This window comes from Lichenostomus cassidix, chromosome 13 (genome assembly GCF_008360975.1).
Source record: "Lichenostomus cassidix isolate B80296 chromosome 13, HeHo_3.0, whole genome shotgun sequence".
Classification (NCBI taxonomy): domain Eukaryota; kingdom Metazoa; phylum Chordata; class Aves; order Passeriformes; family Meliphagidae; genus Lichenostomus; species Lichenostomus cassidix.
The window spans coordinates 15,319,254-15,335,737 of NC_139494.1; the positions used below are offsets into that span (position 1 = coordinate 15,319,254).

The following is a 16,484-nucleotide window of genomic DNA, read 5'->3' on the forward strand; positions in this document are numbered from 1 at the left end:
TGCCTGGGCATCGCTGCCCAAGTGGTACAGACCCTGCACACCAGTGTTCGATGGGGATGTGCTGCGCCATGGGCCACGGGCTCACAGGGGGAAACCAGGCTGGGATACGTCCTGATGGTGGCCATCGCTCTCCCTACTAGCCTAAGGGGGGCACATCAGCAGGAGGGCAGCTGGTGACAGTCAGCGCCCAGGATAGTTTCTCTGCTTAGAAACAGCCCTAAACATCTCCCCAGGTTGCTCACTGGATCTCAGACACCGGGCTCTGGGAAGACACCGCCCTGTGCAGGGCCCTGCCCGCCCCTGGGGGGGTATAAATGAACCGTGAGCTTTATTTTGGGAACGTGGCAGAAACGTGCGTGGCAGGTTGCTCCAAAGAGAAAGGAGGAAAGTTGGCTGCTGGGCCCTCTCCTGGGTGTGCCAGGCCGTGGCTACCAGAGCTGGAGGCAATCCCAAGGAGGTGAACAATGTATTTCCCCCATTCAGGTGTAAACCAAGGGACCCAGGCATGCCAGGTGATGCCTGAGCTCTGCGTGGGTGGGGAGAACTGTGTGAATATTGGGACTTGGTGCCAAGTTCATTCAGCACTGGGCACAGCATGGCCCCAGCTCCCACATGTCACCATGGCACGTAATCACGGGGTGAAAGGGCCTAAAATAGGCCAGGTGCCACCAGCTGAGCCCTGGGCTGGGACCTCGGAGGTACAAACATGTCACGAGCAAAACTTCCTGCCGAGTCACCCCACCCTCCGTGGGTGTGCTGGAGTGGCATGAGCTGAGCATGGAAGTTTCTCTGTGGTGGCAGCACACCAGTGGGATGACAATAGGTCGGGGACCTTGGTGTGACCCCTCAGGAGTAGATGCTGGGAGAAATGGTTGCTCCATTGCCAACCACAGACAAGGCAGAGGGAGCGCTTGGACAAGACCACAGGGGCACCAAGAAGCCAAGTGCCCTCAGTGGTGCTGCCAAGGTGCGCAGGCAGGGAGGAGGCAAGTCCTCACTGTCTCGCCGAGGTGCCAGCCCACAGCCGCTGCAGGACAGCGTTTCAGCGGGGAAAAGCTGCGCCTGCGGGGCAGCGAGGCCCGGGCAGCGGGCGCTCCCTTGTCTGGGTGTGCAGAGCGGCTGCTCCGGGGCCCAGCCCGGCGGGGGGAGCGCGGCGCCAGCACGGCCGGGGGCTCCCGCACGGCCGGGCCGGGGGCGGCGGGGGGGGAAACAAAGGGCAGCGGCGGACGGGGGGAGCAGGTCTGCCCGGGCAGCGCCGCGTCGAGCCCCGCAGCGGCACCCCGGGGGGCGGCAGCCCGGCCCTGCCCCCCGCGCGGCCCGGGCAGCACCGCCCCGGTGCCACATCCCCGCGCTGCCCCGGCTGCCCCCCGCCCCGTGCCTGCCCAGCCGTGCCGGTGCGGCGGCGGCGCGGCGCGGCGCCCGGACCCGCGCGGCTGGCGGCGGAGACCCCGGCCCGCATCGGAGGTAGCGACGGAGCCGCCGCCCGCCGCGGGGCCGCGGGCTGGTTGCGGGGGGCGGCGGTGGCAGCCCGTCCCGGCGGAACGGGCGGGCGCGGGGCCGGTGCGCGCCGCTCGGCGGCGGGAGGGCGGGCGGGAGCGCGGCTGTCCGGGAGCGGCGGAGCCCGGCGAGGACAGCCAGGCCGCGGGCACCCGGCGCCGCTCCCCGGCGGGCGAGGCTCGGCAAGGCTCGCACGGCTCTGCACGGCAGCCCCGCGGAGGGCGACGGCCCGGCCCGCCGGTGCGCGGGAGGGCGGTGGGGGAGCGCGGCGGGGGCGCCGGGCCGGCCCGCGGGGCGCGGTGGACAATGGCAGGGGGTAACCCGAGCCCGGCGGGGGCGGGCGGCGACCCGCGGCACCCGCCCCGCTGACCGCCCGCGGGCACCGGGAGCGGTGCCGAGCGGTGCACGGAGGCCGCCACCGCCCGGGTGCCCCGCCGGGGCGCAGGGCCTGGCCGACTCCATTTTGTTGGCGCCCGCTCCGCCGCTGCTCGCAGGCCCGCGGCCTGCCCGGCGTACCGGAGGTGGGGGGGGGGAGCGGCGGGCGAGACACCGCGGGGCCGCCCCGTCCTATATCCACCCGGTGCCCCCCGCCGCCGCCTACGATGGAGGTGCGGGCGGCGGCCCCGAGGCCGCGGTGCCGGGCGGGGGGATGCGGGGAGCGGGGCAGGCCGGGCCGGGCCGGGGCGCGCCGGGGGGGGGCAGCACTGAGCGCCCCCTCCCCACCTCCCCCTCCCGAGATGGGGGGGGCCGTCGGGGGGGGTTGTTGCGGGGGTGTGGGAAGGGGGGGGGCAGGCCCGCGCGGGCGCGCGCGCGCTGATTGGCCGTGGCCGCCGAACCCCAAGAGCGGGGGCGCGCGGGGTGGGGGCGCGCGCCCGCGCGCCCGAACGGGATGGCGGCGGCGGTGTCGGGCGCGCGCATGCGGGGGAGGGAGGAGGAGGGAGGCGGCGGAGCGGCGGCGGCGGCGGGGCCTGGCCGGGCCGGGTCGGCGCGTCTCCCCATCCGCCCGCTCCGGGGGCAGGCGCCGAGCCGCCCGCGGCACCCGCAGGTGAGCGGCGGCCCTGCGGCAGCGCCCAGCACGGCGAGCGACCCGGGCGCCGGCCGTGCCGAGCCGAGCCGGGGTGGCCGGGCCGCGGCCTGGGGCCTGTAGTGCGGCGGTGGCGGAGCGGGGCCGGCGGAGCCAAACGCGGCCCCCGGGTGCGGCTGCCATTTTGCAGTGCGGGCCGGGCTGACCCCATTGTGCTGTGCCCGCAGGTGGATGCCCGCCGCCCGGCATGGAGCAGGCCTGCGAAGTGAGCCGCCGTAGCTGCCTCGTCCCCTTCGGCACCTCGCTGTCGGCCGCCGAGCCCAAGGGCGGCCCCTTCGGCGAGGCCCGCGGCCCCGAGCCGCCCGCCATGCAGCTGGCGGCCGCCAAGCCCGGCTACGGCCAAGACCCGTCGTCCTGCTACATCCCGCTGCGCCGGCTGCAGGACTTGGCCTCCATGATCAACGCCGAGTACCTCGGCGGTGCCGCCGACGGCGCTGAGGCCCTGCCCGACCCTGGCTCGCCGGCTGCCCGCCTGCCCGCGGCGCAGGACCCGGCGGCCGAGGTGTCCCGCGGGGCCCGGGCCTTCCCCCTGCTCCTGCGGGACGGCGGAGAGGAGGCGCCGGAGGAGGAGGGCGCCGAGACTCCGGAGGAGGAGGAGGAGGAGGACGACGACGACTACGACGACGACGACTACGACTACGAGGAAGAGGAGGAGGAGGACGACGACGACGAGGAGGAGGAGGAGGCGACAGAGCCCGGCCCGCGGAGCCGCGGCCGCTCCGCTCCGCAGCGGGGCCCCGACAGCCGCCTACAGCCGGCCGAGTCGGTGCCGGACGGCGGCCCCGGGGAGAAGGCTGAGTCCTCGGCGGCCCTGCAACTCGTAAGCACCGTCGGAGCGCGGGCGGGGGGGCCGTGGCCGCTGCCATTTTGCGGTGCGGCAGGGCCAGGCCGGCCGCGCTGCCTCCCTCGCCCCGGCACCCCGGAGGATGGGAGCCATCTTACCGAGCGAGGGGACCCTGCCGGGGCCAGCGCGGGCTGTCACCGCGCTCACCGCGCACCTGTGTCCCGCCGCGGCCGCCCGCTCTCCCCCCACCGCTTTTTCTCCTGTCAGGAATAAGAGGCAACCATCTCTCTGCCTAGCAACTCGCTGCAGAGTTCTCGGTGGAGTTTTTTCCCGGTTGGAAGGGTTTTTTTGAGGGCAGGAGGGAGCGTTCTCATCTTCTGCCGCTCTGGCAGAGCGCTGTCAGAGGCTCTTTGTCTGGCCAGGCCTGAGGTTCCCGAGCTGAGAGACCTTGGCGGTGGCCAGGGAGAGGCCGTGTCATGGTCTGACAGACCTCACGGGCAGCAAACCTTGCCTCTTACTCAGGATTGCTTTTTTTTTTAATTTCTTTCTATGCTCACAAATTCCTTTAGTTTAATTATAATGTAATTAATAAGGAAAACCGATAGAACTTCGAGAGTTCTGAAAGGAGATAAATGTAGTTAGTAATGTTTTGGTTTAATTTACTTTTGAATCCAAGTATAAGAGATGTTTATCAGTGTGACCTTTTATTTGCAGCCATGTATGTATATTTCCTGCAGGTTTTCAGTATTTTTTTTTCTTCAATCTGTTTTTGCAACCTCAAGGTTCCTTGCTGGAGGATACTCTGGGATTTAAGCATTGATGCAGGGTTTGAAGATTAGCTCATATGACAGGACTAATACCGAAATCATCTTGCTCTCTAATTTCAGTAGAGCCACTGATGCCGGGCAGATCATGCTGGTTCTTGCAGCACTTGGGAGGCAGGACTGTGTTCCTTTGGGAACACTCAGTGCTCCTGCTGCGTGTTCTGGGAGGTGGGGAGCACTTGTCACAGAGTGCCAATGGAAGGGGCGATTTCAGAAGATGCTGACAGCAGCTTAATTTGTTTTGGGAACAGTTCAGGCGTGTAGATACTCTTCAGTGTTCCTTGGGAGGAATCCCTCGGTCTTCGGTGGTGAGAGAGTGCTGTGGGTCTGAGGTTTGTGCACCTCCTCAGCTTTGTTTTGCAGAGCAAAGCGGGCATCTCTCTCAGACATGTGCTCAGTGATGCGGTTGTGGGAGGGTCTCACTTTGTAAACAGAAGCTCGCAGAGGTACTTTCACAACACTTGCATTTACAACGTGCTCCACGGAACTGCAGCTGGTACGGTGACAAAACTGTCCTAGAGATGGAGCCTGTTATTTGATTATGCAAGGAGGGTTGACTTTTCAGCAAAACTGCCTTACCTGTGTGCTGTAGTTAGCCTGGCTGGGTTGTTGTGGTGACTTGAAAGCATAGCTGTGTTCCTAAAAAAAAATGCAGAGAAGAAAAGCATTTTTTAGGCAGCCTGGGGTTCTGCTTTCCCTAAGTCTTGCATTCTTTCTTTACTAAGTAAATGCATGTTGTCTGAGTGGTTCTTCCTTTTAGCCCCACTGCTGTGGAATGAGAAGAGACAGGGATTTTCCTCTGTGCCAAGTTACCACTGAGACAATTAAAATCTTTTAATTGTTGAACATGACATAGTAGCTAGAAATAACCAGGCTTGCTCCTCGGGTCATGTATTCATTTAGGTGTTTCATTCCAGTCTCATCTATGTTCAGTAACTGGAGTCAACTTTTTTTGAGAGCCTGCTAAAACTTAAAAACTCCCCCGAAAAAAGCACCACGAATCCCTGGGAGTTCTGCACAGCTATTTTTACGTTTGTCGTAGCTGGGCTACTCTTAATTTTATGCTGCCTGATGATGGGACTCCACGTTACAGCAAGACTGTCTCAGAGCTTTTATTTTTTAAGCTCATGGCTCTGAATATGCCGCTGCTGCTCAAACTTCCTGTTTTGCCAAGAGGGAAGTGTGTGTGTATTTCAGATGTCTGTGTCTGCCCCTTGCAGGATTTGAATTTTTCAATAGATGCTTGCTTTGGAAAGTCTGATTTCTGAAATGTCAAGAGTACTTCCAGCAAAAGGGCCAGAATTTGGTTCAAAGTGGGATGCAAAGTCCAGCATTCAAGTAATGCCCCTGGGCATGAGAGGTGTTGGCAGGTATTGTTTTGCATGGGGATTTGTTAATAGCCCTGGCACCTGCTGCTCTCAAACATTGCTCCAGACAGGGGAGGTTGCACAGGTACCATTCACTTGTAAAGAGAGATGTGTGTATTCTAAACTGAAGCTATTTTAAGTGCCAACTTAATCTCCCCTTAAGGGTGTCTGAAGTTCCCAGCAGCTCCTGATAGATTTTGTGTTGTGGAGAAGGAAATGATAGCAGCGGTTCTTGGGTCTTGTTCTCCAGAGGTGGTGGTACAGTGACTGCTGGCAGCTGCTGGCTTGCTGCCTTGTGCACATACTGGGCTATGGCCATTTAAATTTAAATGGGGGGTTGTTCTTGATGGGAGTTGTCTGTGATGCTCTCCTGGCCTTTTCAAGTTGCAGAAGCCCTGGACAGCATTATGTAGAGTTGGAGGGAGAAGTGTGCCCAGACTCCAGTGCTGGGGAGAGTGGGTGCAGCCACACCAGGTCTGAGCACTGTAGATACTGCTTGAATTGAATGCTGAGGAATTGGAACAGGTGGATTTGTTTATTGCAGAACTCTCATGTGGAAATTTTGTTCTTCTAATGTAAGTTTTGATGCCTTATTACTTCATTTCATTGGCTTGTTGATTTTTAGCTACTACTCACAAAGTGTGTGTGTTTGAGTTGTTTGATTTGCAGAGTTGAGCACTCCAGGAAGCAGAGTTTCAGGTACCTCTGGGCCACTCCTGCTGTGTGTATGATAGGCATTCACAATTTATTTTTTTCCATGGGACTGTGATGGTTTCAGACTTCAGGATGTGCCGAGGCTTGCATGAGGCTCAGTGTTGCTTGTCATTATTATTTCCTTGTGGTCCATTCCCACGATGCAGGAGTGTGATGTTCGGGAAATGGCAGTGAGGTACAGGGAGATCTAGATCCAGATCTTTCATCCCTAAGAATGGCTGCTTCCATGGGCTGTGTGTGAAGTATGAGTGGGACATGTGTGTAAGGCTCCTGGAAGGTTTTTGCTTTACCGGGATCACACTGTTTGTATTATATTAGAAGTACTGAAGGCCAGCAGAGTGCTCTTGAGAATTAATCCATTATGAACTTGAGTTCTGTTCTAATCTGCAGCTCTGGGAGGGTACTCTCGTTATAAAGTGTTGATGTTGCCTGTGTGAGGGTTACTCTGGTGCTTGGTTTATTAGCTGACGTATCTGGTGCCATTTCTCTCTCTGCTAAAAATAAAATGAAGGAACTAAAACCATGTGATACTACTCCTGTAAACATTTCTGAAAGAATCTTCTACTACAGACTGTTGATTTGAGGATCCAGCTAACTACTGATAACATTATATCTCTGAGATACAATAGGCATGGCAGTGGTTTGTTTTAGCAGGGAACATAAATTTCCTTGGTCAGTTGACATCTTCCTGGTGAGGAGATGAATTTCATTTGGCCATCAGTGCTTCCTGTGGGCATCATCTCCCACTCTGTGCACCTGGAGAGCACAGGCTCTTTGTCTGGTACTGTCCCTATGCCTCTGATCTTTCACATATCCCTCTTTGCCACTAGGATTTACAATGTTTGGAAGATGGTATTATTTCACAGAAAAGAGTGTGTATCTTGCCTTGCTGTGCAGCCTGGTGACACCCACCAAGCGTTGTACTGAAGGGCATTCCTTTCTCAAATAGCTCTAAACTTACCTGTAAAGGACTTCAGACATGGTGGGCATCCAGAGGAATAGGTATTTCCACAGTGAGGGTCCTGTCCTTGCCTGTGTTACTGCTTGACCTTAAATTTTTGAGGTCCTTAATGACTTCATGCTTTCACGATGTGATGATGCTGCATTGCCTCTCGGTTGTGGTGGAGGTGTGAGTGGGTGGGTGTTAGGAGCTGTCACAGCAAGACCTGCTGTGTGTGAGGGTGTGAGAGCAGCTCATTCTGAGGGTTTTGAACAGTCTGTAGGATCCAGAGCTCTCCTGCACAGCAGTTTGGGTCCTGGGAGTGTTCATCATAGAATTTGGCTGAGATTGTCCTTCCTCTCCTTGTTTCATTGTATTTTGTTCCCTGATTGCTGATTAGGAGTGAAATATCTGTTTGTACGTGATGTTACAGGAAATGACTTGGTTTCTCTAGAAAATACGTGGCGTGCTGTGTGAAATTTGAATGACTGATGCCTTCGTGGTTCATGTTCTGAAGCTGAACGTGTCTGTTTGCAAATAGGAAAACCAGAGGTATTTTCTTGCAGATTGAAAGTGAGGTTTTACTGGATATAATGACAGAAACCTCTGTGTAATTTCTGTTTTCTAAATTTAAAACTTACTTTTGAAACTTGAGCAAGAGAGACATTGTTCGAGCAATATCCTGGTTAACATGCTGTTTGCAGTTGTAAGTTTGGCAGTAGTAGCAACAAAATTAGCTTTTACAGGTGTTTTTCTGGGCTGGATGCTGCCTCTCAGGCTCTGCTGGCTCTGCTAGCTGACTACATGCTGATGATTTATTTTGGAAAAGTGTATCTCCCACACTTGAGCCTTTTTTCCTAACAAATCTCAGGTTGTTGAGAGTACTGTGATTGGAATTTTGCTGTTACAGCTTCTTCTCAGGCCTTGGTAAAATCAATGATAGTGGCTCAGTTTGGTGCTGTAGCAGTAACCTTTGACTTCAGAGCAGCATATTTTGCATGAAGTAATGGATTTGTTGATAGCCTCTTGTAGTGTAGCAGCTTCTTGTTGTACCCCATTACACCCTGTTCCCAGAAGTGGGGTTAAACTCTGTGATGTGCAACAATTATTAAGGTTTTATTTTTTAAATTCCCCCAATTTAACTGAACAAATGTGTAGCTCACTCAAGAGGTCAACTCTGAATATGGTTAACAAGCCACATGAGCCCCAAGGGAAAATTGGTACTCTCGAAGTTATAATTGAGATGGTATTTCTTTAAAACTATAGTTCAAAAATCGGTGTTATGGATGATGATCAATTTTGAGTGCAATTGCTTAGAATATACTTCTTCTTTTCTTGCCTGTGATGGACGTGTTCTTGTATATAGTAATTTTGATTTGTGTTCAGTTATTTGCTCTGGCATTTAGAAAGGCACAGGGAATAGAAACAACTGAAGGAAGAAGTCTTAGCAGGCAGGGAGTTGTCCTGAAGGTTAAAAAACATAACAGTTTTAGTGAATGCCACTTTTAATACCAAAAAGACTATGACCTAGGTTCTGTTCTGTCTGCACGGAGCCAGCTGGTGCAGAGTGGTAGCGCAAGGGATTTTGGCATGGCTGCAAAGCTGTAGTGCCATGCTGAGGAAAAGTGTGAGGTGGAAAGTTTGTAGCCTCACTGTTTCAGCACTGGGTGGGAGCACAGGCATTGCTTTGGCTGATCTGACTGGGTGCTCCTGACCCCAGTGCCCAGGAGAGGGGAAGATGCTGCCATGTGGTGAAATGGGTGCCATCTGAAGTTCTCTCTTCTTGTTGAATTAGAAATCTGGTTCCAGTGTGGCTGCTCACAGTAGTTCTGCAGCAGTGATTAAATGTGTGACAGAGATAAAGATGGGCCTGGGTGTGCATCCATCTCTTTTGTGTCCAAAAGCATTGATGAAGCCAGGAGAAATTTCAGCAGTGTGTCTTGCCTCTACTGAAGGATGGTGAAGCACTTGTTAAAATTGACATGCTGACTCTCTGTGGTTATCATTAAGATTTATCTCACATGGTTTTTTTGAAAAATGGCAAGAAGTTGAGAGAAAAGTCACCTTATGTGTCACTTCTTTCCCCTCAAAAGGGCAGGCTGGTCCTGGCTGGGTGCCTTCACTGCTGTCTCTAGCACAGCCCTAGCAGAAGGGTTGTGCTAAGTTGTCCCAAATTATTGCCTGGGCTGATTGTAGCTTTGGCAGTGATGGAGCTGCACAATCCACAGGAGAATGAATGGTTTTTCCAGCAGCAGCCTCTGCTCTTCCTTTGGGGCTGAGGTGCTCCTGGGGCTCTGCGTGAAGAGCAAGGCTGCAGGTGGAAGGGGCACCCCATGTGTGGTAGCAGGGAAGGGAGTGCTTTGGCAGCACTGTTGGTGGATGAATCACAGGGAAAGGGCAGCATATCTCCAGTCCTGGAGGCTTCCCCATGTGTTTTCCCATCCTTTTCCTCATGGGGTTGAGCGCTGGGGTAGGAAGGGTTGGCAAGAAAAGCTTTGAGTGAGTTCTTGATAGGGAACTTGTTCTGTGGATTATGTGTGCTATTGGATAGCTGCAGATGCTGCTGGAGGTGGCACATCCCACAGATGGGCTCTGCAGGGAAAAAAGTTTCATAGTGAAATAGTAATATAATAAAATAACAGGGTAATCTGTTGTAACTTTCAGACGTTGATCAGAATTAATGCACTGGAGATTCCTTTTTTTATTTTCAGACCTTGACTTTTGCATGTGAGACAACAGAAGTGTTGAGTTGGATGGAGCAATCCAAGTGTTTTATCCAAGCCAAAGGATGGGGTGCCTTTTGGTGTGTTTTTTTTAGGAAAAAGTGAACAGTGAATTTCCTGCATGGTAGTGTCTCAGCACACTGGAAACTTCCAGTTTCTTCTTTAGCTCCTGTAGTTGCAGTGCTGAGTGTGCAGTGAGGCTCTCGCCCTCAGCCCTGCTTGAAGCTTCCATGTTCCACTTGTTTTGGAGGAGTGTGTTCATGACTTTCCCTCCCACTGTTGGTGGAAAGATGGAAACCTGCTGTTACCTAATGCAGGAAGGCTGAGGAGCAGAATGGTTATCACCCTTTTAATAGATCCTCCCCATGCCCTGATGTTACTTTGTTTTGGTTTTCCCAAGCACCTGTTCAGACTTCCTAGTGTTCTGGCTAATGTGGTGACTGCCCGCAGATATCTAAATAACAGCAGTAAAACAAGTCAGATTCCTCTTGATTCTAGTTGGCTATCATCTCACAGTATGTTCACAATGCTTAGGAAGCTGGATTCACCACAGAAAGGTTTGGAAGCCTCTCCGAAGCGTAAGTTTGTGGTACATGGTGCCTGAAGCATAAACCTTCCTCAGGTCATGACTTTGAGTGCAGATACCAAGAAAGAAATAAGCACAAGATAAATTTATTGCCCTGCTGGTGTTTCAAATTTCTGATTTTGTTTTTTGTAGGGATTCAGAAAAAGCAGTCAAAGTTTGAAGTGCAAATTAAAAGTTAATTTAATATGAATAGAATTTCTGTTTCTTTTGGAAAAATGGTGCAGTTGGGTAGGGGGACTTACATGCTGAATGCCACTTCATTTTCAGGAGGTAATGGTTTTGTGTAAGAGGCATCTTTTTATTTGGCCTAGCAAAGTGGGATTATCCCTTCCTCTCCTGTAGGTAAATAAAAGCTTCTGCAGATGAGATTTGCAAGCCCCCCTTAGATGTTTGTTGCTTTTAAAGAATCCCATGGATTTAAAAAACCCAAACAACATCAACACCCAAACTAAAACAAGCAACAAGCCAGTTAATTTCATTTAATTCAACCCAAACTCACACTTTTTAGCTGTTGAGGTTCTAATACAGTATTCACTCTTTGCACTGTACATGTTGTTCTCTAGTTCTGCTTCATTCTGGTTACAGCCTAAGCTGTAATGAATAGAGCATACATATATAAATTAGAATAGCCAAGTTTCGTTTTGCACAGCTTGAATCTGTTTTTCATTTCATGGATTTAGAAACTTCATGTCTGAAAAGTGAACGCTGTGTTTATCAGATGTCTTGCTTGTGAGTAATGTGTTTGATAATACATAGAAGAGCACAAAAGTAAGGCTGAAAAGGGGACAGATCTGATGACCTCGTTTCAGTTTGGGGGTTTTTTTTTGCTTGTTCTCTGACATAAGAAGCTATTTGTGGGTATTTGTTCTTTGCGAGAATTTGCAAAGTTCTGGTAATGCTAGCAGTTCCTCTCATGCTGAAACAATTAGTGCTGATTAAAAGAGCCAGGTTTAAAGAGAGTGTGGTTTATCATTTCAAATGTGTGCAGATAAGCAAGTGTGAGAGTCTGTCCTCAGCTTCAGGCTTCTGGCAGTGGTCTGAAGTCTTCTGTGTGTTTGTGGATTTCTCTCCACCAGGGATCTGGTTGAGATCATACCCCTTCTCTCTCACTTCCTTCTTCTGTCTCCCTCAAACGTTGCTGTCAGGTGCATTTCTGGTAGTTAGGATGCTGAAGTGCCAAAGCTTTCTCTTGCACTGTTCTTCCATCCAGTCCATAAGGAAAACTATCTCCATTGAGTGAAACATGGATGCTGTTACTGTTATCTTGGAGACTGAGACTTGTTATCTTGTCAGTACATTCTTTATTTAAAATCTGTATGTGGGTAACTCCTGACCTTAATATAAATGCTTCAGGATGTAGGAATTACCCAAAGTAGTCCAATCTGCTCTCTTGATTTTAACTTTTCAGGGTAGTTCATATGAATGTATGAACCCTGAAAAACTTTAGTACCCTGGAAAAGGGTACTAAAAACTGGCCAAAGACAACAAATACCCACAGAAATTTGATAACAGAAGTTTGGTCTGTATCATAATCTCTGCTGTATTTTTTGCTAGTGAATATTTAATTAGCGAGTATTTAACACTTCTGGATGATAATGGTCCTAGATAAGAGGTAGTGTACTTTTTCAGACATGAATGTAGGTCAGACGCCTGTTTGCTTTTTGCTGCAGTGCTGAAGCCTAAGGAAGAGTGGAGCAGCTGGGACAAAGGGGATGTCCCCAGGTCCCCAGCAGCACAGGCTGCCCATGGGCTTCCAGCAGGCTTCTCCAGCTGCCCTGTTTGATTTGAAGCTTGCCATAAAGTGCCAGTGTGATCATTACTCTGGTTTCTTCAGATATGCCATTGCGTGCCGTGGTTTGGATGGGGGTTTTGTCCATATGGACTCCAGTTGGGCTTACCCCTTTCCCTGTGCAGGGATTGATTCCTGTAAGTTTTGTCACAGCAAGTGCAGGTCAGCATTGCAGCCTCTCTCTGTAAAGACTTAATGCTCCTGTGCTTGGCAATGGTACTTTGTATGGAGGAAACTTTGGTGACCTCTGTTTGCTTAGCTTCAAATATTTCTTAAGCTATCAAGTAGATATAATCATTCATTTTCTTTCAGTTTTTTTGGGGTTTTGGGTTTTTTTAACTGATTTGGTTTTGATTTTAGAAAAGCTTCTTTAAAACATGAATCTTTGCTAATTAGAATTAATTTTTCATCACAAGCAGTTATTAATTTTACTTTGTTGGTCTTAGTCTCTTCTTTTTACCTTTCCATTCCCAAGCAAAGGTTATTTCCCAGTTCCCCTCTTCCCTTCTCTCTGTCTGTTCATTTCTCAGTGCACAAATGTTGGGGCCGAGTGAAGTAATGAACACTGGACCACTCAGACTTCTCTCCATCCTCCCTTCATTAAGAGCAGTACAGAGCTAGGAACTGACCTTTTAACTGTCTGTCAGCAGCAGTCACTGTATGGGAATTGCATCCATTGCTGCTTCATTTTTTTGACTGGAGTTAAAGGATCTGGATCCACTGTGACAGCAGCTGTATGGACAAAGGGATAACCCTGAATGCTGAGGTTAAATCTACTCTGCTTTGTCTTAAATTCTGCTCAGTGAGGTTGTGCTGTAGCTGGAGGGAAGCTCCATCTCCTGAAAACTTTTGGGGTAGCTTTAGCAATGCCCTTCCAGGCTTGTTCTAGGAGTATTTTAATAGGGAGAACTTGCCTCAGTTGCTGCCTCCCCTTTGTGAGGACAGAGGGTGAATAACCTGTTCCACCGAGATGGCAGGAGCTGGGAGTGGCACAGAGCACCTGTGACACCAACTGTGCAGTTGGTTATGTTAGTGGATAACTTCTTTATAGAATCACAGGATGGTTTGGGTTGATAGGGGCCTCACTAGGCTTCCAGTTCTAACTAATAAGAAGTAGGTATTGGGAACAGCTTGATCATGGGCATGGATGGAATGCAGGGAGAAGCACGAGTTGCTGCCCTGAAATGAGAAGGTTTGAAGAGAGCACTGGAAGCTTATGGGGTAGAGTTATTGGTGCTTTCTGCCCCTGGCAGTGATGTTTGGGCCAGTTCATGTGTGGGGTGTGACTTACCTGGCAGCTAGCTACCAGTGTGGTGAGATCTGCTCAGGAGATATCCCTGTCCCATGCTGCTGCTGCAGGGCCCTGGGCAGGTATCTGCTGTACACTCAGGGGAAAAGGCTATTAGTGTTATTGTTTATACTGTATTGGTTAATTATCCTCTGGATGTGGCCACCTCCTGTTATTTTCTTCCTTGGCTTTGATTCTGTCTAGTTCATGCCTGAGACAGGCTTGGCAGGATCTTCATCCATTATTTTTGGGGGGTCAGTGGCTTCCTGCTTGCTTTTCTTCATCCTCCTTGCACACAGTCTCTTTTGCTACCCCAGTCTTTCTGCAAAACATGTTCTGTCCCTGGCTTCATTTAATAACATTGTTTATAATTAAGTCAGGAATAAACTGTAACAGGGCTTTCTTGGCCAAGTATTTCCATGATGATTTTCCAAAACAGGTCTGAATTGGAAGTGTGCAGGGCTACAATGGCTGCAGATCAGCGCTTGATCTCTGGACAGATATCTCTTTGGGTATATGAAATTGAAAATTTGAAATTGCTTGTAACAGCAGATATCTCTCTGTCCCTTTGTGTGCAGTTCAGTCTTGCTGTGGCTCTGCCAAGATGGTCACATCCCTGGTCACGCTGTTGGGGCACGTGGGGTGTCTGCAGCTGTGCCTCCAGCTGCACTGGAGGGGCTAGTGCTGCTCTGATTTTTATTTAGAGATGTCCAGTGCTGCAGGAAAGGTGCACCTTGTGCCTGTCAGCATGGTCTGTGTTTGTGGGCTGCTGCGTTGTGCCACTTCTTCCAGCAAGATTGGTGGATTGAACAGTAGCTTCCAGTGGCAGAGCCAAGCGTGGTTACTGGATAAGGATTATTGTTTCCACTTTTTAACGATGGGTTATTTTCAAAGGTGGAAGATTGGTGACAGACAGTTGAGGACTGACAGTATGTTTACCATAATAAAAACACTTGGAAACCTAAGTGTTCTTTGCTTGATATGTTTTGTGTTTGCTGTATGGTGAGAATTTCAGGACGGTAAAAGTGCTTGACTTTCTAATAGAAAGCTTCCTTCTCATGAAGCTGAGCACCAACATTTGGTATTTTACTTAGTGAATTGCAGGCTGGTGTATTTGTTTGACGTAGTACAAATTCAAGAGGTGGCTTTGCAGGTAGTGTTTGTGTCATTCTGCTGCTGAATCTTGGCTCGTGGTCTCTTTCACAGTGATCATTTGGGGTCTTTGCTGGAGAGGGTTTGATTAAAAACATCTGCAAAGTACAGACTTGTTTTGTCCAAAAATAGCACAGAGTGATCTGAAATGCTGCATATCTCGAGTTTAGGCTGTAGCTTGTCCCATCTGAACAACGAATGAATGCCAAACAGTTGATAACAGAGTAGACAGTACTGACTCACTTGAGAACATCAAACAATACAAAACAGTGATGTTCCTCATCAGTGGGGAAGGCCCTGTCCTTTCCTTCCTCACTTACCAAGGCTCTTACCTGGTTTAATTTCTTCACTGTATCTCCGCTTGAGTTACAACGTGGTGCTTACCTGATCTGCAGTGCCACACAAATTTTCTTGTTATGTAAATACTTCAGTATTTCCATGCTCAGAAGGTGAACAGTGCTGTGATCAGATGTAGGGAACTACATCTGACATTTATTTAAAAAAAAATCTTGGGCTTTCCCTAGCTCACAGAAAAGTCAGTTACTGCAGGGCTGAATTTCTGGCCATCAGGATATATCAGCAGTTTGATCTTGGCATAGTAAATGCTAATTTTAATAGGAGTAATTTTTTTTTGTATTCTGACAGAAGAAATATGTGCTTTGGGGCTATAATTCTTCTATCATGCAGCAGAGTTTAAAGGAAGAGACTTAACTGTGCGTGGAAAGGACAACAACTGCTGCTTTTGCTCCTCTGCTGCTGGTTTTTCAATGTTACACGTCTGTGTAAAAAAAAAAATGCAGAGGCATCTCTGGCAGGTTGATGGGACGTAGAGATAGCAGAGAGGAAAATTATGCAAGACATTGACCTGCTGCAGTGCATCCTGTCACAAGGCTGTCCCTTAGCATATGGTGCTTCCTGATCTGTCTCTGTGACCCACTGGTGCAGACTTGGTGGTGGGTGATGGTGAGTCCAACAGCTGACTGCTAATTCCGGGGAAATGAGAGAGGAAACTGGGCAGGAATGATAATAGCTGCTGACTTCTTGGAAAGAGGTTTAGGCATTGTCTGAATAGTTTCTTGAAAGCCACCTTTTCACTCGGCTGGGGTGTTGGAGGTTGACAAAGAGTTGATTTAAATGCAGACTTGCCTCGGGGCAGGGGTTGTGGGTGTCCTTCAGGTGGATCAATGTGAATGGCTCTGGCAAATCTCCAGCGAGGTTTTACTGCTCTGTCCAGTGACTGTGCTCAGGTTACAGTTATCAGTAAGATGCACATCCGTTGTATGTGTATGCACAGCGTCAGAGATAATCAGCTGGGATATACATGTGCCCCTCAAAGCCCAGGCTGGAAATGTGTGTAAAAAAAAATTTGAGGCCAAACTCACATTTACAAGAGCACAAGCTGGAAATGGACTAAAAAAAGAGGGGGTTTGCATCTGAAAGTGCATCTGCATTTTAAAAGAAGCAGCCAAGGCAGCATCTCTGGTTCCTGTGCTCACAGATACAGCTGGAGACAGGGAGGCTGCAGCGAGGCAGTGACAGAGAGAGGAGCTGCAGCCCCCTGCCCGGTGCTGTTCCCATTCCCTGTTCCTGAACTCCTGCTCAGCAATAAGTTATTGTGTGGCTTTTGATGAGTGAGTGAGAAGAATTTCAACAATGTAGTCTGCAACATCATTACGTGCCTTTTTTTCATGTGTCAGGGTTTATTCTTTCGTGTTTTCTTTAACCACATGAAGAAG

General features: G+C 50.6%; 1 protein-coding gene across 3 annotated transcripts in view; it reads left to right on the forward strand.

Moving 5' to 3' along the window:
* The first annotated feature begins 1,606 nt into the window (after nucleotides 1-1,606).
* NSD1 (nuclear receptor binding SET domain protein 1) overlaps nucleotides 1,607-16,484 on the forward strand; it is a 60,325-nt gene continuing 45,447 nt past the window's right edge. Inside the window, exons 1-2 of one of the 3 annotated variants that reach the window (XM_085073917.1) lie at nucleotides 1,607-1,737; nucleotides 2,749-3,401. In XM_085073917.1, the coding sequence (XP_084930043.1) occupies nucleotides 2,769-3,401 (633 nt within the window). In that variant the 5' untranslated portion in view covers nucleotides 1,607-1,737; nucleotides 2,749-2,768. Of the gene's footprint in view, nucleotides 1,738-2,421; nucleotides 2,543-2,748; nucleotides 3,402-16,484 lie in introns of those variants that run through there. The other 2 variants (XM_085073915.1, XM_085073916.1) reach the window with 2 other exon arrangements.